Here is a 22,186-nt window from a genome sequence, read left to right as displayed (position 1 = left end):
CTTCAGTTACATCCACCATATTACTTAATACTAATTTTATGATTATTCCTTTTAGTCTTCATTTGGTGCATGTAATGTATTCAGTGAAGTAGAAATTGTCTGTCCACTCTAAAAAAACACCTCATGCTTTTTTGATCTGCTTTCAATAAAATTTTCTGGAGAGTATCTAGATGATAAAAATTTTCCATTACTAGCGATTTCTTTTTTTTTTTTTTTTTTTTTAGTATTTATTCAGTCATCATTTCACACTTTGGTAGCCATTTCTGCTCAAGTGGCCTGTGCAGAATTTTATGTTTAAACATTTCTAACTTAAACCACCCAATCTTAGCAAACTTCCTTTTATGGGTAATTACTTGGCAAACTAGATTTCATCTTTTCTTTTATAGTCCTCCTTACTTCTTAAAATAAATCATGTTAAATAATCCATTCTGTTAATTTTATTTCTTTCATGGCCACCTCTTCAATTTCTTATTAATTTTTACTTTTCCTAAAATAATTGTGGGTCAGAGTTTGTTTAATATCCTTTTTTTTTTTTTACTTTATCACTTTAACAATTCTGAGAAACCAAAACTCTTTCCACCCCAATTCTCTTACTATTAAAGTAAGATTAGTTTTGTCTTACTAATTTTATCAGCATAAATAACACAATGATTTAATGTAATGTTTTCAAACTATGTATTATAATATGTTCTTTTTTTTTTTTATAATATGTTCTTATAGAGTAGAATAGAGTATACTTATAAAAACCAACTAAATTAAAAAAAAAAAAAAACTAAATTCAAGCTTCTACCTTAAGCTTTCTGAAGAAAATAAAACATGGTAATCCCTAGCTGTTGCCATGTAAGAAGTAACAGTTAAATTTCGATTGAGACTAGTACTGCATAAATAGAAATTGTAGTACAAAATTGTATGTAAAAAATACCAAATAAGTGAAAAATAGAGTGAATAGTTTTGGAAATTTAAACCTGTACTGAGTAATAATATAGATGAATTTATAGATAATGAATCTTTAAAGGTATATTAGACACATTTTCAATATTTTGGAACCAAAATAAAAACGTGAAATTGATATCAAGAAGGATGTAAACACTTTTTAATAATATGTTCCTCATTGTTACCGCTGGAGACATAATGTTAAACATTACTGACCACAGGTCTGAGCCAATATGGTAATTCCTACAATTTTACTACTCAAAAAAATGTATTATTTCCTTTTGTTCAGACAACATTTTGAGTTTCCTGTTGAGGGACTAGTACTCTCCTGGACATGAGGGACTAAAGGAAGGCATTTCTTCCTACTCCTGCATTGAGTTAGAAGGATCAAGGCATTGTCACGAAAACAATAAGAAATAATAACACCTCGTTTTATTTTTACACTTATTAGCTATTTTTTTCTGGAAAATTATTTGAACAAGCACTTCCTCATTTTTTTTTAAAGATTTTATTTATTTATTTGACAGAGATCACAAGTAGGCAGAGAGGCAGGCAGAGAGAGGAGGAAGCAGGCTCCCTGCCGAGCAGAGAACCCGATGTGGGGCTCGATCCCAGGACCCTGGGATCATGACCCGAGCTGAAGGCAGAAGCTTTAACCCACTGAGCCACCCAGGCGCCCCAAGCACTTCCTCATTTCACACAGTGAATAATTCCAACTCCTAGATTAATATAGAATTGAATAAGAGTATTTTTCATATGAATGTATTTATCCTAAGATCTGGCACAAAGTTAGCAAATGTTAATTGGACCTTATGCAAAATTTCCCATTAAAGTTAGGGTAGGAAATTTTGGGGACATGTTACAAAAAATATGAATCATTATGAATATATGAAATAATTTTAGCTCAGAATTTGTGAAACAATAAAAGATTAAAAAGTGTTTTTTAAAAAGTGTTTTATGATAAAATTAACAAACAAGTGAATAAATATCTAGATAACTGTCTATATAACATTTTGCAATACTACTGTTTGCAAAGAAAAGGGCACAAAAAGGTACTGTAAGAGTATAGAGATTCAGCGTTATGAACACCATGCAAAAATAGTCATGATGTCAACACTGAAAGACTAAAATTTGCCCAATTAATTGGAAAAAATATTTTGCTGACTTTCATTTTTTTAAATTTTCTTTACATAAATATGGAAGTACTACTATATAAATTTGGTGCACAAAATGTAATATTTTTCAATTTTTATTGAAGTTCTTGGAGCACAAAAGGATGGATGACACTATGCAAGAGTTTTCTAAGGTTTCCTTAATCCCTTTGTGCCATTTCCCCCCACCGTGAGACTTTCTTTTTCCTTCTAAATGTCTCCGTCTTCATGGTTAATAAGGGCAGCCTAGCACATATAAAAAAGAGGAGAAATTCAATTCCAAATTGCTTTAAGGTTCACCTTTGAATCTTACTTTGGTCAGAAGAGTCCCATGACCTTTAAATTTGATGAAAAGAGGAAGTGGATATTAATCGCATTATTTTATTTTGAAGTTCTCCCAAAGCAAGTGACTCTAGACGACATTTCTACAAAATGACATTTGTGGTCCATGTAAGTTGATCCTTGTTACATGGTGAAAGGCAGTATCTCAGATTTTAATACATCTTTAGTGTTTTGTATCTGATAGTCTCAATTCTCAATCTGTGCTACTTCAGAGCTAGCATTATTTTAGACAGTTTAAAATTTTTACTAGTCTTCCTAGTGATATCTGCTATACTATTGCCTTTACACAAAGGTATTCCTTTGTGCTATAGAATATTACAATTGAAACAGAGTATATACTAACTACACAATAATTTCACAAACTTTTAAAGGGCACAGTAAATCAACTAACTACATATTTCATATAGTAACATTCAGATGAGAATTAGTTACCTAAACCAAAAACCTAACCAGCTTTCTGCCAATATAATTTAATATTTTAAACAATCATTCTGGGCATGAATATTATTATTCATGAAGAACTTCTGCCAATATAATTTAATCTTTTAAACAATCATTCTGGGCATGAATATTATTATTTTCATCCTAAAAATTAAAAAAATTAAATAATCAAATAATATTTAATATAAGAACAAAGTCTGTGGGACTATAATAATAATTTGTCTCAAATATTTCTTGAAGTGTGATTTGTGAATTACTTGCATCAGAATCACTTTGTTAAAGATTTCTGACCCAGACTTCAAACTGTTTAATGAAAATCTCTGGTATATGGGACTCTAGAATTTCAGTTTTAGCAACTTTTTTTCAGTTTGATAATCATACTTCTGTAGAACATAAATGAAATATCATAAAATATATTATAATTAAGACCTTTATACATATAACTATAATGAAAGTGGAAGAATAAAATTAGGAAAAGAATGCAGCAGTAAATAATCATTCTTTTTAAGGTCAGTAGTCTTAGAGAGAAGGGAAGAAGTCAAAAATAGTGTGAAATCTATAAAGCTTTACCAGGCAGCTATTGACTTCAAGAAACTGCTAGGAGCCATAAAAAAAGAACGGAATCTTGCCATTTGGAACAACATTGAGGGTATAAAGCTAAGTGAAATAAGTCAATCAGAGAAAGGCAGATACCATATGATCTCACTCGTGTGTAATTTAAGAAACAAAACAGATGAGCAAAGGAGAAAAGAGAGATATACACACAAACCAAAAAACAGACTCTTAACTATAGAGAACAAACTGATGACTACCAGAGGGGAGGTGCGTGGGAGGATGGGAGAAATAGAGGATAGGCATTTAACAGTACATTTATCATGATGGGGGAAAAAAAAAAGATAACAACAACAAAACCCTGCCCAGAACAATATCTTTATATGATGATGTAAAAAAAGGATAAAAGATAGCTTAAATAAATAAGTCTCTCTCTACCTCTTTCTCTCTCTGTGTATCCACGTTCCAACAATACTTAGTTAAAATTCACCATAGTGTTTAAAAAGATAAATAATTCAGACTGTCATAGAGATAAACATATAAGAAAAAGGGGATTTTTGCTTTCTTAAGGTTAAGGATAGTGGAAAACAGCCTATAGAATAAGTGTAAAAGGAATGACATAAAGGTGTTTGTTCTGGTAAGAAATAAAAAATGGGGGGGTGCTGGGTAACTCAGTTAAGCATCCAACTTTTGGTTTCTACTCAGGCCATGATCTCATGGCTCATGAGATAGAGCCTCGAGCTGGGCTCTGCACTCAGCAAGCGTCTGCTTGGATATTCTCTCCCTCTGCCCCAACGGCTGTCTGAGGATGACTGGCAGGGAGCACTGGATTGCAACAGTACAGATTAAAAATGACCAGGGCATGGACTATGGATTTTGCTTGAGGAATAATGAAAAAGAGACAGATGCCAGAGATACTATAGTCAGCATGATAATGTAAATGATTCAGTGAGGAATTGGATAGGAAATTTTGATGATCTTCAGACATTCTTATTGCTAAATGCTCTGCCATTAATGGTTTTGATCATTGTAGTCAACTCAGGGTATGAAGATTTATGAATTTCTATAAAGATGGTAAAAATACCTGGTCTTAAATCAACCACTGGAAGAAAAACTCATGGAGCAGCAAATGCCTTAAGTAGTCATTTTGTAAGGTAGGCAACAAGAATAATGATTTCTATTTGATTTAATATCTCAAAAGAGATTATTTTTAAAAACTGTAACAAATGTGGAACAGTGGAATATATTTTATCTTTGGCCATAAAATAATTGTTTTATAAGGAGTATAGGGAAAATTGCAAGGTGATCATCAGCTGATTAAGATGTATAACTATTAAAAATTAATTATTTCTCCCACATAGTCTTGGAAAGTTATTTCCAGTATGTAATAAGTAAAATATTCCCTGAAGATTAGGAATTTAAATGTGGTTCCACAATTTAAAAGAGAAGAGCTTTATTACCGTGAGCAGGTGATTTCTTTTATCCATCATAAATACTAGGTTCCAAGCTATGGATAAAATAGAAAATCAGTACTGTTAACAAATACCACCTGTCCTCCCCAAATAATTCCAGAGTTTGGAATTAAGAATCACATTATCCTTATCTTCTTTGTTTAAAAATCTCTCTTTATTCTTCTGGAGTTCTAAAGCCATATTTTCCATAACTTCCTAAAGTACTTAAGATACATGATGTTCATGTCAGAACACAATCTGGTCACTTAGCATTTAATCCTCCCATCTCTGAGCAATTTCATTTTTTGACTTCTCAGCATCTCAGTGTAATGATGAGCCCTGAGGTTCTTACCTCTAGTAATAACATCACAAAATGTATCTCAGGTCATTCCTCTTAACATGAGCCCTAATTTAGGTGTTTTTTTTTTTTTTTTTTTTGGTTTGGTTTGGTTATCAAGGGAGGTAATATAAAGAGCCACTTTTTATATTTTAATCAGTAATGCAATATGCCTACACAAAAATAACCTTGTATATATAAGCACTATAATAAAATTATTTAAAAGTCAGTATTGTTTTTCCCCCATTGGAATATGTAAAATATCCTTAGGAAGTTTTGATAAATGTAAAGCTACATAAAACAAAAAGCATTTTGCAATGATCAGAATTCACTCCAATGACATATATACACAATTGTCCAAAATACTTTATTTGAAATTATTGGTGACCTGTGTCAAGAATTAGAAATTGTAAAGAATTGGAACAATTTTCTAGATCATTCATCTGCAAAACCGCAAATGAAGAAAAAAAATTATTTTTTAAAAATCAATGATTTTATCCATTGTCCCCTTTATTATAATTATGTGAAAATGTGCTCATTCTGTTACTTCATTTCAGGAATGTAGACAGAGTCATTGACCTGGCCTTAAAATTTATTTATCTACTTAAGTGATTTATTGCATTATGGTATATAGTAAATGTGAATAGGAAGTATGTATGTAAGCTTTTTATAAAGAATCTAAACAAAAAGGTAAGATGATGCATAAATGTTGACCTAATAATATATTAATTTTCATTTAAACCATAATTCATACTCATATTTTTATAATATCATTATTAATCAAATAGCTCTATTCTTGAATTATAACATTATTGTAAATTATGCAGACATTAATATATGCTTTAATGAAACAAATTTTTGTTTTATGATTTGAGTTCTTCAGTCATGATGATTTTATGAGATTTTGCCCATGTTTTAGGAGAGCCAATACCGTCCTCACGGATATCCCAAATAATTCACATGCCATCATTGAAGCCTAGTTCCAACAACAGCTTCAGCTATCTGAATTGGCTATGACAGAATTGGCAGAAACCTTGAAATCGCAGTTATTTAGTTTGGCCACCATACCCAGAGAGATCTACTTGGAATGGTCTGGAAGCTGTTCTTTCATTGTGTGCAACTATTCTTAATATGGTGGCATTTGACAGTCATTTGAAATAAGAACTGAAGCCAATTAAATGGTCTCTCTGTGGATTTCCTCTGACAGATGCACAGAGGCATCTTGTTTTAGCCAATGGGCATTATTTAAACATAGCTAAAACCACCCCAGCATTTATTTTGATGCATCCAGCTAATGATATGGCTGTGATTTATGTTTAAGTAAAGGATTTTAATCAGATCTCTTATTTCCATCCTCTGCTAGACTTCTCATCATAGTGTCATGGTACCTATATGGGGAAGACAACCTCTTCCACTAAAAACTTGGGCACATTGTCTTGATTCTATAGGAATAGAAGTCTGATTTCAAATGGGAATGGACTTCATTTCCTTATCTGTGTTTAGAAGAGTAAAAATTCTGCAACTTGAACTGAGACAGATGAACATTTGCTGTTTGATGGTTAATTACACTTTGGACATAGAGCAAGAAGGGAAAAAAAAATCCTGGAAACTTAATAACGATGGATTTGCTCAACAGGCAAAGTCAGCTTTTATCATGGCTACTTATAATTTTTAGTACTTCTTAAATTAATTCCCAGTTCTTAATTAAGTTTTCAGGTTTGCTATAAAATAAGCTAAATTTAAGATTTAACATAGGATAAGGAAAATTACTATTAATCTAAATTTGAAAAAGTATTTCAACAAGTGAAGTCCAGTTGAAGTTACCCTCAGCATACTGGCAATATGCAGGACATTAGCAAAACTAATATTTACGGATCTACCTAATATTTATGAATCTGTGGCTGGCTTCTCCATTTCATCTGGTTGAAATTACTACTTAGCAGATTTGTGAGTTTTGCTATGAACTAATTCTTCTTCTTCTTCTTCTTCTTCTTCTTCTTCTTCTTCTTCTTCTTCTTCTTCTTCTTCTTCTTCTTCTTCTTCTTCTTCTTCAATTTTTCTAGATGCTCTACCAACTGGTCAGGCACACAGTGTGAGAGACCAGCCCCAAAGAGCAGCAAGTCTGATCATATTAACACAAGTAAGTTCTTCAGGTTAACATCTTGGGTGCTCTCTATGGTACAGAAATCATTTTTCATGCCATTACTGGGGGACCTGAGTCTTGGAAAATCTCCTTCATGGAATTTTTCAGGAAATGCATTGCAATCCAGGTCGTTTTGGAAAAGATGGGGCACTGAGTTCACCTGGTGACAAGATCCAGCATTCATGTGCTCTTTTAGGCAGCAAGAGTTCAAACTCTGGCAGTTTTCAGAATGCACATCTGCAAATCTAGCATAATCTTTTCTGGGGAAATGTACATCAGCTACAAAGGCTTCATATATCACAATGGATATGAGAATGCTCCAGGAAAAAAAGTAATTTCATATTTTAATTAGAGAAAAACGTATTTTCTTGAATTGAATTTCAGTATGTTGTAAAGCAGACTTTACTAGTTAGTCTTAAAAGTATATTAAGCAAATCTTAATCAGGATCGTGGTTGATTTATTGTTTCTTTGTCTTCAAAATATTTGTTTTGTATTAAAATATAGTTCAACATTTTGCAAATCTTTCTTTGTGCAGCTGTAGTCTTAGGACAGATCATTGATATGAAAGTCCATCTACATCATCATTGTGTGTCTATGTGTATATTTTTAACAATTCTAAATGATTTTATAAAGATTTTCAAAATGAGGGGTGCCTGGCTGGCTCAGTCAGTTAAAGATTTTCAAAATGAAAGTCAAAAATAGTTTCCTAATTCTTACATATTATCAATTATTTTATTATGAGTGGAGAACTTTTGAAATATGTAATATCTATCAAGTGACTAAATATATTCTTAAAGAAGAAAAATAATATCACCGATGGATAAATATTTACCTTAGGAATTTTTCTCTAGTCCATTACTGCTGGTGAAAAAAGCTTTCATGAAAACAATAAAAAACATACTATGGAGTTTGTGAGAAATGAAAGGCACTATTGAAGTCAAAAGTATGCAATTTTTGTACCTTACATGCAGGATCCCAGTATTTGCTGATCTACTTCTTTGTTGTTCCTTGTCCCGTCACTGCTTAAGATCTTTCAAGCAACACTGCCCAAAGTCCCACCATTTAGAGATTAATTTGGGCTAATAAGCATGAGCATTTTGGAAAAATGGCCAGTAGTTCTATAGTAAATAGCCTAGACATGAAATTTGAATTTGCAGAAATGAGTAATCTTTGATCATAGAGTGTTTGGGGTTTACCCTGGAATTTATGTGTTGTCTTTAGGGAAGGAGAGGGGAAAAGAAGGCCTTCGGAAAGCCATGGGCACATTGTTGTAGGAATAGGGCACTGGGATTTGAGGAATTGGTTCATAAAACTAGTAGAGGAGGCAAAATATACCTTGGTTAATTTGATATTGCAAAAAGAAAGGAAAAGAAAAAAAGTTCCTTTTCTCTCTTCTCAGGATCTAGGGCTCATATCTAGGTTATCAATTATTGTTCTGGAGACACACTAATTTACATACGATTTTGTGAACCAGCTACAAAGCTCGACAATTACCAATAGTATTGTTTTTAAATGAAAAATGCATTTCAAGTTACCAACCTGTAGAACACCCTGAACTTAAAAGTTGAGAATTATGGACACAATTTACATTAGCCTTTTATTTTGGTGATTTCTCAGTTATCTAAGATAAATAAGAAATACAACCTTTGAAAGAGTAAAAGACAATTATAAGTATTGATAAACTCTGTAAAAAAAGTATATAAAGTACCACATCAATTGAATTTTCACATTTTACATTAAGTTCTTCCCACAAGGGAAAGTTTGGTGTTTAGAAATGGTTTGGAGGAAAGGAACAACAGATGTTTTTATTGGAGGGTGGTGCCTCCAATTATTTGCAGGGGCAAAAACTCCCTTATAAGGCAAATGGCTCTAATTCCATACGGCAGTTATAAAATAGGGACTATCAAACGGAAAGAGTGGCAAGTATTTGCAACCCTTTTTCCAAAGATTCTGATGTCCTTCCTTCCATTACTGATTTAAAGTCATTAAATTTAATGGAAGTATCAATGCACATTGAAAGGGCTATTAGCTATGTAAATGTCAAATTTCTTAAATTTGAGCAAAGTTGACCACATAATGACACTATTAAAAGGCACTTATCATCAGACATTTATGCTTAGAGAAACTTGCCTCAATAACTCTGGAAGAAGGAAAAATGGTAGTTAAACTGATCCTACCTAAGGTAAAGCCCAGTAGTTTTGAATGGTTGTCAAATGTTCCCCAAACTTGGAGAAAAGTCATCTGCCCAGTAAGAAAGATAGATACTTTAGCAATGTGTTTCACATCTCTATTTCTGCTAACAGTGAAGCATTCCATAATGATCGTACCTTGGGGTAATAAAGAATACACTGTTTCTGTTGGCCTGACTACTGTTAGCTAGCATGGAGATTTACCTTTCTAATTGATGCACAGCTTTCTTAATCATCTCCGAGTAGTCAGGCTGATGTTTTCTGGCTGTTGCTGTTTAAAGTATCAAAAAACTCAGCCAGTGGAATTAAACAGATCTATTATCCTAGCATGTTCTGCTGAGGTTCCACTTTAAAAAAGCTAGTCTGACTCTTCTGAAGTTATTTTAAAGATTTTTAAATTAAATATGGTAAAATATTCCTTGGGTACTTCTATTTAAATTTTACCTAAAGTTTTAAGGGAGTGAATGCTCAATGTTTGAATTGTGCTGTTCATATTTGCTAAAATTAAAGAGGATAAGAATATACTCAGCATTTGCGAGGCAGTGATATTGAGATGCTTTATTTTAGTACAGTGACAACAGAGATGTGATATCTGTTAGGGAGTTGTGTTTCCTCCTTTCCTATTTTGCCCTTATCTCTCTTATGCCATCTTGTTTTAAAATAGAAAACAAACAAACAAACACTATGTGACACCAAGGAACCAAAAATTTGCAAATACAGAGAATAACTGAAACATGTAACAAAATAATGCCTTTGTACTAATTCTTCCAAAGCAAATATTTATCAAGCCTCAACTAAGTGTCCTACTGAATGAGATCCCAGAGACAAGTCAGTGAGACAGTGCCTCTTCTTTGAAGCTGAGGTTCTAGAAGGGTATACCGCAATAAAGCAAGGAAGCAAACAAATGAGCAAACATGCAAACTTATGAAATAACTGTAAGTTTTTATTGGTTCTGTGAAGCAGGCAAAAAAGGAAGCAAAAATGTAAAATGGCAAGTGAGAACGAAGGTCAGGAATGATTTCTCTGAGGTGATGACACAGAAGCTGAGCTTTGAAGGATTAGAAAGAGAAGACACTGAGGGTATTTCAAACACAAGGGACAGCAGGCACAAAAGCCCTGAAACAGGAAATAGAACTTCTCAAAATTTTGAAAGACCAGTGTGCTGGGATCAAGGGGACAAGAGGGAGAGTGGTACAAAGTGAGGATAGTTTCTTTATGACCTTTAAAATTACAGTTCATCACAATGCTTAAGAGAAAACACCCTAATCACAAAAACATATCTACATTCACATATATGCCTATATGTGAACATGAATTTAAGAGCAGAATATATAGCAATATATCAAAAGAGGTTAATTGTAATGGCATGTTTAGTATTTATATTTTTCCACTATAAATTCAACCAATAAACAAAAGGTTCTCTTCCTGACTTCCATGACACTGAGTTATTCTGGTTCCCTTCTTACCTCTCGAAGCAACTCTCTTTTTTGTGAGATAAGTTCTCCCTGTCTCTTCTGGACAACTCATTCTCTCCACTTACACTATACACACTGTTCTCAGTGGACCACAATTCTTAACCTTACTTACCGACTGTATGTTGATTACCCCTACACTTCTATTCTCAGGCCTGGTTTGTCTCCTAGTTTGAGCCATAGATCCCACTGCACAATTGCTATATCCATATCTATATCCATGGCAAGGTCTATATCATCTGTATTCCATGGGACACTCAAATTCAACATGTCCCAAAATGATCTCACCACCTTCCCCTACTCAAGCACAGTGCTATGGCAATATATATGTTTAATTATTTAATAAACATGTATGTTGCATTTTTACATGATAGACAATCTTATTTACATTACTATGAGGTCGTATTAATGATGACTCTCATTTTATGGATGTATGAATTGAGACAAAGGTAACTAATTTGCCCAAGGATATGTTGCTAGTAAGCTGAGGTTTGGACAAAGATAGCCTGGTTCCACAGTCAATTATCTCAACTGCCGAACTATACTGCCTCTCCCAGGGAAAGAGTGTCTTCAATCTAACAATCTGGTAACACAGTCCTTTCTAAGAGGAAAGTGTTGTGTAATGAGGCTTCAGAACAATGTTGCAAAGAAAGACTTATATTTGACGTGACAAGGTTATTGAGATATCCTCTCCATCTGTAATAATTATAGAATGTGCTTTTTTAAAAATCAGTTTAAATGATCTACCAATAGCTAAGAAAAAAAAAAGCACCTGCAGTAAATTTTGATTGATATGTTACAATATATTTACTACTATATATTCTACTTATTTTGATAAAATCTTCTAATTCTTTTAAAAATATATGTTGTTACCAGTTGCTCCACTTGATAAAAATTTTTTTACAAATCCAATTTTAAAACCTTGCCCAGTTGTCACCCTGAATTATTTATTGGCTACACTAAGCATTATTGCAGTTACCTTAATTGGTTATATAAACATCTTAGAAGTCTAGGCTCTTAAACAAAGTGCTGCAATGTAAGGATTTGGAACTGCCATCACAGATGGCAGAAAGAAAAAGAGATTGGTTAAGTTTTTTTTTAGCATGTATACATAACAGAATTTCTACCTTATATAGGAATAAAAGAAACTATAGAGAACAAATAAAATCTTTTTAAAAATAATATACAATTGGCAGTAAAGGGAAAGTAACTTTATATGCCCAAAGACCAGAATTAGTATTTTGTATCTACCAATTTATCACAAATTTTAGCAGGGGGGAGATAAATAATGAAGTAAGGATATTTATAAAGTCATGAGCAGTCAGTTGAAGTCATAGTTTATGAAAAGACCAAGCTGTTCACTGGTATTTAAAAATTTGTGAATAAATGTTAATTACTATCCAAGGTGCCAGATCTCTACTTTTATTAATTACTAATAAATTACACATTCATATAAAGTTCACTTTCCCCGAACCAAGAAGGTAATATAATATCAAACTCACTAAGATGTATGGTCCTGGTAAGAACATGAAATAATAAAATGAGTTTTACATTTTAGAAACTGATTAAATTAACCAAGTCATTTTTTTTTCTTGCATGGAAGAGGTAGTTATTTGGTTATTTTATTTTTTTTTTAAGATTTTATTTATTTATTTGACAGACAGAGATCACAAGTAGGCAGACAGGCAGACAGAGAGAGAGGAGGAAGCAGGCTTCTTGCGGAACAGAGAGCCCAATGTGGGGCTCGATCCCAGGACCCTGAGATCATGACCTGAGCCGAAGGCAGAGGCTTTAACCCACTGAGCCACCCAGGCGCCCCATATTTGGATATTTTAAACAAATGATTTTTAAAGTTTAAAATTAGAAGATTATTTTACACATGAGATTTCATTAAAAAGACCTTTTTGTATTTTGGTAAGCGATCTCCAGGATAGACCATGTCACAGAGATATTGCCTGTCTAGAGCTATCAAAACTGATCTATATTACTATTTTGTAGTCCCTAAGCAGCTGCTTATTGTGCTAAATATTACCATTCATTTCTACCACAGTATTTTTATATGCATGTGTATTTGAAGAGAAAAATTTATATATTTAATAACTCCTGATATTTCATTCTTGAGCCATTCAAGATCACCACAAAAAATTTCAATTAGTTCTGAGGTTTATTTGTATTAGTTTTTAGCTGACTCAACTGAACCAACCAGTTGATTATTCTAAATAGACAAAAGCCTTTGTCTCACAGACACTAGATATTTATCTGCTGGAAAAGTTAACATTAGGTACTTGATAGAGCTACTTAATACCTTCTTGTTATTAAGCAACCTTCACATTCAATTTTCATCCTGATTAGGGACATAATTGTTGGTATATTTTCCAGTGGATCACATTACTAGCAAAGGCGTATTATCTCCTTCCTCTGGGGGATGGCAGTGGAGAGGGGAGAGATGGTTGCTCTTCTTGCCAAGGCAGAAATGGAGTTTCTCCTCCATTTTGTTTTTCCCCTATGCTCAAATGCATAAAAACTAAGACCCGGTTTCTCTGACCATTCTTGGAGATCTATTCCATAGATCTTTTATTACATTTTGAAGATAGGTGATACAACCTAAGATCACTTTTATAAATACATGGAAAAAGGTGAAAATGGACATTTACAACATAAGCCAAACCCTCAAATTTATTTTGCTGAAATTATTCTGGAACTGGAATTTAAGAAAGAGATTCCTCTTTGGCTCCCCAACCCCCATTCTGTTGAATCAAGTTAATAGCCCTGTGTAGTAGGTCTCTTTGCCTCTCTTTTATTGGTGAGGAGCATGAAACTCAAGTTTTAAATAACTTATCCAAGGGCTCACTCTAAGTAAGTTGTGAAACTGATCAATATTTAGGCTATGTCTATCTGAATCCAACAGCGATGTCCTTCTATTTAGCCAGGCTGCCATCTGATTTGTTACATGTACTCATTGATAGAGAATATTTATAGCTAAAGGAACAAAACTAAAAGTGGGATTGTGGCCAGTGGAACTATATAAATGTGTGTTTAGTCACCATTGATTTACAAGAAGTTACCAACATGTACTAAATTACATCATTGCAAGTAAACGTGTATAGTGAGAATCAGATTCAGACTGACAAAGAAATCAGCATTTCTAATTTCAAAGTATTTAACTGCAACATATAAATGAAAGCTATCTAAAGAAACATTTCCAGCAGATCAAGTATTTAATAGGAGAGTGATTTTTCACTAACATATGTATGAACTAAGAATATAGACATTTGGCTTTAGCTTTACTTTTCATTATATCCGTGGTCAAAATATTTGGTATAATAAAGTATTCAGTTATATCACTCTTTAATTCATTCTATTTATGTGTTCACCTATTCATTCATTTCTTTTTCAGGAAGCATCGCCATCATTGTACCTCTAGTTCTCCTGGTGACTTTGATAACCACCTTAGTAATTGGTTTAGTGCTTTGTAAGAGAAAAAGAAGGTAAGATCCAATGGTTTAGACAAAAGTCAGTAAATAAATTACACACAGTTACAGAAATGTAGTGTTTTTTTTTTTCTTAATTCTTAAAAAATGATATAGTTATTCCAACTGAAAAATCTTGTTTCGAACCCATTTATCCTTCTATTTCATTTTAAAGTGAGTATAATTCAGAATATTCTTCTCCCTTGTTATGTTGACAGAATGGCTCTATTTATATAATCTAATAAAACTAACAAGGGGACATATTAATTAAAATTTCAACAGAATTTTACATTTTTGGCAGTTTTTCCATGAAACAGCAGGAGTCTCTGAAGCACACCCTGTTATCTTAATGTGTAAGATTAGAATGTCAATACAATGATCCTGAATATGTATTATGTATCACAGCTTGTGCATTTCATTCACAAATTCTGCATTGGTTTATTTTATATATTCCTGAGAGTATAATTTTTCAATTTATGTGAACATATAGTTATAAACATCTAGAAGGTGTAGGTTATCTATGGAGCTATTACTCAGAACCAAGTGTTTGTGAATCAGTTTTTTTAAAAAACATGACTTGGGTATTGAAAACAATCAATTTCAGGGGTGCCTGGGTGGCTCAGTTGGTTAAGCATCTGCCTTCAGATCAGGTCATGATCCTGGGATCCTGGGATTGAGCCCCTGTTCAGTGGGGAGCCTGTTTCTCCCTTGTCCTCTACCCCTCTTCTCCCTCTACCACTCCCCCTGCTTGTGCTCTCTCTCTCTCTCTCTCTCCGTCAAATAAATAAATTTAAAAAAAGAAAACAATCTATTTCAAAGATTCTTTATCACTACTTTTTAGTCATAGTTTTCAGAAATAAAGGGTAAAAGTGAATTTAAAAAAATAATGAATTTGTGAATATTGTTTCAACTAATGTATTAGCTATTTAAGAGGAATATGTTCCAAGTACATTTTTTACTGTCAAATCTAAATAATTTAGAGAAATAACTTATCACATTAAGACTTTTTTTGTTCTTCTATGACTTGATAAGTATCATCTATTTTGAAGATGTTTTATGAACTCTCTGTGAGTTATATTAAAATAAATCAGTAAATCTACGAATGTGATAGTTTTATGTATCATGATTGTAATATTGAGATAGTTTACACTTACATTGATGTTCACATATTCTAGGACAAAAACTATTAGAAGACAGCCTATTATCAATGGAGGAATCAATGTAGAAATTGGGAATCCATCTTATAACATGTATGAGGTGGATCATGATCACAACGATGGAGGTCTTTTAGATCCTGGTTTTATAGTAGATGCAACAAAGGTAATATGTTTTAAGATGGCAGATAGTAAGCACTAACATTTCTCTGTTATTTATCTATAATGCAGTCCTGAATTTTATCAGCACTTCTTTTATCTGAAGTTACAGTAAAGAACTTTAGGATGTATTGAATGTTATAGTCTTTTTTAAAAGAAAAAATTAAGTTATGGCTTGCTTTCACCTGAAGCATGAAATTAAGAAAACATGTTTTGGAAAATAGATATGTATTCATTCATTAAGTTGATAAACATGTATAGGTTCCTTAAAATAATGTCTTACTCAAATGCATTGAGATTCTAGCATATCTCAATGTATAGCCTAGTATAAAAATACTGATTTATTTTTTAATAATAAAAAGAGTACAGGACTTCATTGTCAAAACAGGTATTTTATTTCCAGTAGTATTTCATTGATTCAACTAAGCTGTGCCTTTGGATTTGTTTGTAATCAAATTACTTTTGAAAAATATTTTCTACTATAATAGCCTTCCTATCGATTTGAGTCGTATCATTGATAGACACAGCCTAAAAACCTAACTCTTTTGGTAAAGTTTCTATTCTTATCATTATATGCTCAGATTGGCAGCTTTTAAGAGAAATAGATAAATGATACAATTATCCAGATAAAGTAAACTTACAAAGATTCACTATACTTTATTATCTTTATATTTTACATGAGAATGATAGACTATTTTACTGTGAATTAAGAACATCAATTTGTTATTATGGAATGATTTTTCTTAGCTTATTCATTCATTTATTGAATAGCTAATTTATTTTCTGATATATTAAACGTCCTTTGTTCAAAATGCACCTTTACATTGTAAATAATCACAGCAACCAATCTATGTCCAAATGGGTTTGCATTCATAGCAATAGCTGTTCCCAAAGATGTTGAATAGGGTCTCATACATTCAGGCTAGTTCTGAATCCATGGCCAGATTGTCTGAGCCTGAAATCAATGGTCAAATAGTTATTTCTCAGAAAAAGAATAAATTATTAGTGCATGTATAAATTTTTTACACTATCAGAGGATATTATAGTGACTTTTTCCTAATTAGAAGTAAATTTATATTTATTTTTCATTATTAATTCATTAATTAACTCCTACATTTGAAAGTGTTAATGAAATAAAACCTAGAAACCTAAGTTTCAGTGTTTTCTACTTTAAAAATGGTAGACTTTAGGTCTTAACCCACTGAGCCTGGGTGGCTCAGTGGGTTAAGCCTCTGCCTTTGGCTCAGGTCATGATCCCAGGGTCCTGGGATTGAGCCCTGCATTGGGTTCTCTGCTTGGTGGGGAGTCTGCTTCCCCATCTCTCTCTCTGCCTGCCTCTCTGCCTACTTGTGATCTCTGTCTATCAAATAAATAAATAAAATATTTAAAAAAAAATGGAAGACTTTATATATGGTGCACATTGTTATTTGATAATTTATCTATGAAAAAGATAAATAATAGACTTCTCATATTCTTTGAATTTTTCTTAGGAAAAAGTACACTGTCTGTAAGTATAATATGAACTGTTGAGGACATACTTTATACACTTTTCATAAGGAGAGTTCTCATTTTCCCCATCATTTTTATTCCTAGTGATAGAATTAAGCCAATTTGGGATACTTAATGAAAATGGCTTTTTAGTACTCCATTTAAAAAATCTTCCACATTTACTCTAGGAAAATAAAACTATGCTTCAGTGCCCCTCAGATACACTTTTAATCTACTTTGCACATAACATGCAATAAATATTTATTTACCAATTTGTTGACTGATTGACCAAAATTACATTAATGTGACTTAGATGGCTGAGTCTAGCGAGCTTCTGATTTTTGAAATGTAAATATGAATTGTTGCCTAAGAAGCAACTGCAAAAGACACAACTAGTCCTAATAGGTATAAACACTTATAGAAAGCAGAGGACCACACCAAAGCAACCTTAATAATCTAATGGTTTTCATGATGGTTTGATATAGTCATGATGTGATCAAATATAAACTGCATTACACATAAAGAGGATTTTATAGAGCATTTTCATTATTTTCAAAATGGATAAAATTTATACTTCAATCATACCTTCTAATCAAAATAACTGAAGGAGTAAGTAAAGTTAATAAAAAATATTTGACTATGGAGGCAATCACAGAACAATTTGAAGATTACAAAAAAGGAAATTAGTATTCACTGATTTTATCTCCAAATTCATCTCAAATGTTACTTAGATTATTCTAAGTATTTTTTCAATGAAAACTTTGTGGGAGAAAATGAAGAGGCAATATTAACCTGATTTTATATTTAAAATCTTTTTCTGAGACCCTTGCCCTTATCCCAAACTTTGTGATTATTCATTAAGAGTCGACAGTTAACTATTTTTCAATTCACCTTTAATTTACTTCAAATTTGTACATTAATTTTTTATGCTTTTCAGATTTTTGCCTAGTTTTCCCCCCATTTGGTTCACTAATAAATACTTCATCCCAAATATGAGTGTACCAGATTGGCTAATCCTGCCCTTAGACCCAAGAAAACTTAAAGTCAGTGGTCTTGTACAGAGACTTAGTGAACTAGTTTAATTAGTAATTCATCTGGAGAGTCAGATTTCCAAAATAAAGATTTTTTTAAATGTAACACTTTTAATTCTTTTTAAATATAGAGTGGTGATGAATCTTTAATTAGAAGCAGTCATATATTTGAGTGTTCAAAATGGGCTACTGTCAGAACTTTTCAAAGGGACAAAACCTTAAGTGGGGGAGTGTTGTATATTTTTCACAGAATGGTTAACAAAGATATGCTTTATTTGGGAAGGATGAAGTTAAATAAATAGAAATGTATGGAGGTATCTTGATGTATGGCATGTCTATCAGTAAGCTGTATGTAACAGAAATGTCTACTTAAAAATCACAGATCCAGTATTTATGGTTTTTTCTCAATCTATTAAAGCTATGATGAACACACCATTTGTGTCCCAGGGCTAATGCGTATTTTTAAGCTATTTTTATGACTTAATATGAGTTTATGTCAATGAAAATCATTCTATGATATTAGATTGGAAACTAAAATTATCTGTTTACATACAGGCCAGGTATATAGGGGGAGGGTCCAGTGCTTTCAAGCTTCCGCACACAGCGCCTCCCATCTACCTAAACTCTGATTTGAAAGGACCACTAACTGCTGGGGTGAGAGAAGAAAATTCATTATTCCATATCCATTCCATCACAGAACCCCTCTCAATGAAAGATGATGGCTAGACTTAGATAGGGGCTGTCTTTAATTGAGTTTTTAATTAACAAGAGATTTCAAAACAGCATTAAAATCAGAGGCTTATGTTAGATGTCCTGCTTATGCAAGATTTCATAGAAAACATGTTATCATTTTAGACAAGCTATTAAGTAGAAATATCTCTTCTGCTGATTTTGAAAATGTCACAGCACTTTAACAATAAAAATGAGTATTTGTTATTCTTAGAAATCTCTAGCCAGAAATTTAAACTGAATAATTTAAAATTAAATTCATGTTTGGCTTTATTCACTTCCTATTAAGATGTTTTGTTTAGTATTTGCAAGTTTTATGTCAATTTAAATAAAAATATACTACAAAATGTGGCATCATGTTGAGAAATTAGAAATGGCCTAAAGAGACCACTTTTAATTTTTTTTTTAATTAAATAACTAGTTTGTAGTGGAAGGTACTTGATTTTGAGTTACATGGCTTATGATAGAAGGAAGAGGGATCAAAATAGGGGTATTAAAATTCCTAGGGATGAGTATATTCTCCCTTGTACCTCTCTCCCATCAGCTGTTTTCATTCTCATTTTTTATCATGGTTGTTTCATTTGCATGGCTCAAAGATTATATGTTTCTTTGTTGGAACTAAGATTTAGTGTTCTGCATTTGGGAAGACAAAACTAAGCAAAAAGTAGGCAATTATTTCTTGGGTTAAGTTGCAATTAATAAAATAATAAACACTGTATGCTTTTCAACTGAAAGAGAGCACTTCGCATGTCTTGATTCTACTTCAAAGTGCTCTGAGTTTCTATGAAAATTAAGATGACAATATACTTCACAATTCCTTGGAAGTGTCCAAAAGTACTTCCAGTAATAAATACATATGAGTTGTTTGAAGCAAAAATACTCTTTATTTTAAAGTCTATTCCACCAATATATTTCATTATTGTTTTCTTTGTTTTTCTGTTCTTAACTTCCTATTGAGACAATTATAAGCTTCAAGCAATTAGATGACTTTCTGTAAACACCTCTTTCCTGCCACTGCTGTGGTAGTAAGAGGGCAAACACATGGACTGGAAATAAGATAATTTGGTTTAATGTTTTATGTTTTTAAATAAAGTCTCAGTGAATATTGTCTTCACAAAGATATCCTCGGGCTTTTACTATTATGTCAAACTTCCACTTAGATTCACAGCTTACCTGAAAAGTGTACAATTATGGTTTTATCTAATACCACACAAAAGTCAACTAAAGCCTGTAAGCAGAATTTAAATTACATATGTATAATTACTATTTAGAAAATTAAATGTATTGCATATAAGTGTTGTTAATATTGAAAGACAGACATCCTAGAAAATAATTAAGGTGGTCAGAATTGATGATAAAAATTGAATTTATCTATTTTTTTTCTCCTGCAGACAACAAATTACTCCAATCCAGTGTATGCAAAACTATATATGGATGGGCAAAATTGCCGGAACTCCTTAGGAAGTGTTGATGAAAGGAAAGAACTGCTTCCAAAGAAAATAGAAATTGGGATAAGAGAGACAGTGGCATAATCAGTGATACCTTTTATATGCTGTATAAATGTATAAAATATAAGGATTACTTTTGTATGTTCCAACAGTATTATACTTGTTTTGGCATCAGCATTACCTCCTTCTTTATCTTTCTCCTGGTTAATTGTTTTCTGAGTTTTCTGGGTTTTACTTTTTGCTGATGACTATTGATTGACCATTTGTATGGTATTTTTATGAAAAAGAACTGCACTACAATACAATTTACAACAATGCTGCTGATATGATTCACCTTTGGATTTGTTAAAATTAAAAACAACATATTCCTTTGTAGTGTGAATATGAGCAATCTATTTTATATGAACTTTTTTGTTTGTACTTAATCAACAAAGAGAATCTCTGCACTTTTTCATTATATGGTCTGAAAGCTGTAATACAATGTCATTTTACTTTTCCATTTAAACTGATGGAAGAATGATTGAATGGTCAACTCTCTTCTTTGTGCCCATTAAGGTTGATTAAGACTGCTGAAAATATCTAGCCCTCACAAGTCCAGCATCACCTGCTTTGAAATTAGCCTTAGATTGCCAAGCAATAGATGAAAATTTTGAGGAAAAACTTTAAAAATATATACAATTAATAATTTGCATGAATACCTATGACTACATTTGCCAAAATTTAGTGGACTCTATGTGATATACTAAACATATACACCCTATAAACAACAGTTATATTTAGGTGGTAGAACATAGCAAAAATATAACCAGAAGTGGAAAGACCACACTTGCTATGGGATAAGACCTTTTGTTCTCCCTCGGTCCTGAGGTAAATAGCCAGCCTAGAGCACAACAGGGCAATGGGTACTCATACCTTAGGAAGTTTTTCCTAGTCATGTGTATTTTGTGGAAGATTAACCCAATCCTTTACTACACAGAACACAGAACAATAATATATAAGCACACAAATTGATGACAGAACTTCAATTATGTGAATGCATTCTCTTTGCTAGGTCAAGAGAAAGAGGTAAAGCAGCCATTATAGTATAGAGTAGTTGGTAAATATTTTCAATATATGGTATGACTAATCCAGTATTTGCCCTATTCAAAATATATTCTTAAGGGACTTAACAGGTTATAGAAGAACAATTATCTGTCCATAATCAAAGATGGAGAGTGTAAATGCTGACCAGTTACTCTGGTACTCTAGTTTCTTTTGGTTATGCAAAACACATGGACCCCATTCACTTTTTTGTTTGTTTGTTTTCAAATTTTGATTGAAATAAGTACAATTTATTTAAGTTGTATAAAAAAGGATAGCATTTTTATACAGATATCTTTAAAGGCACAAAAGATTTATTCACAAGGTATGGAGGGCTTTTTGTTCCTCTGATAGACATGACTGACTTTTAGCTGTCATAATGTATTAACCTAACAGATGAAATATGTTTGTGGTTGCTCTTTATCCCTTTGTACAAGCATTAAAAAAACTGCTGTTTTATAAAGAGACTTTTTGTTGTACTATGTGCATGCATACTACCTATTTCTAAACTTTGCCATATTGAGGCCTTTATAAACTATTGATTTATGTAATACTAGTGCAATTTTGCTTGAACAATGTTATGCATATCATAAACTTTTTCAGGTTCTTGTTTAA

General features: G+C 32.3%; 1 protein-coding gene across 1 annotated transcript in view; it reads left to right on the top strand.

Moving 5' to 3' along the window:
• Positions 1-20,575, top strand: part of LRP1B (LDL receptor related protein 1B) — a gene marked incomplete at both ends in the record, with an annotated part of 1,929,835 nt that extends 1,909,260 nt beyond the window's left edge. The window contains 5 exons of the mRNA XM_080798957.1: positions 7,271-7,347; positions 14,410-14,500; positions 15,658-15,802; positions 18,870-18,968; positions 20,435-20,575. Coding sequence (XP_080655083.1) covers positions 7,271-7,347; positions 14,410-14,500; positions 15,658-15,802; positions 18,870-18,968; positions 20,435-20,575 — 553 coding nt within the window. The remainder of the gene's footprint in view (positions 1-7,270; positions 7,348-14,409; positions 14,501-15,657; positions 15,803-18,869; positions 18,969-20,434) is intronic.
• Positions 20,576-22,186: the final 1,611 nt, after the last annotated feature.

This window comes from Martes martes (genome assembly GCF_963455335.1).
Source record: "Martes martes genome assembly, chromosome: 3".
NCBI classification, from domain to species: Eukaryota; Metazoa; Chordata; class Mammalia; order Carnivora; family Mustelidae; genus Martes; species Martes martes.
This window is presented reverse-complemented; position numbering and strand designations above follow the sequence as displayed.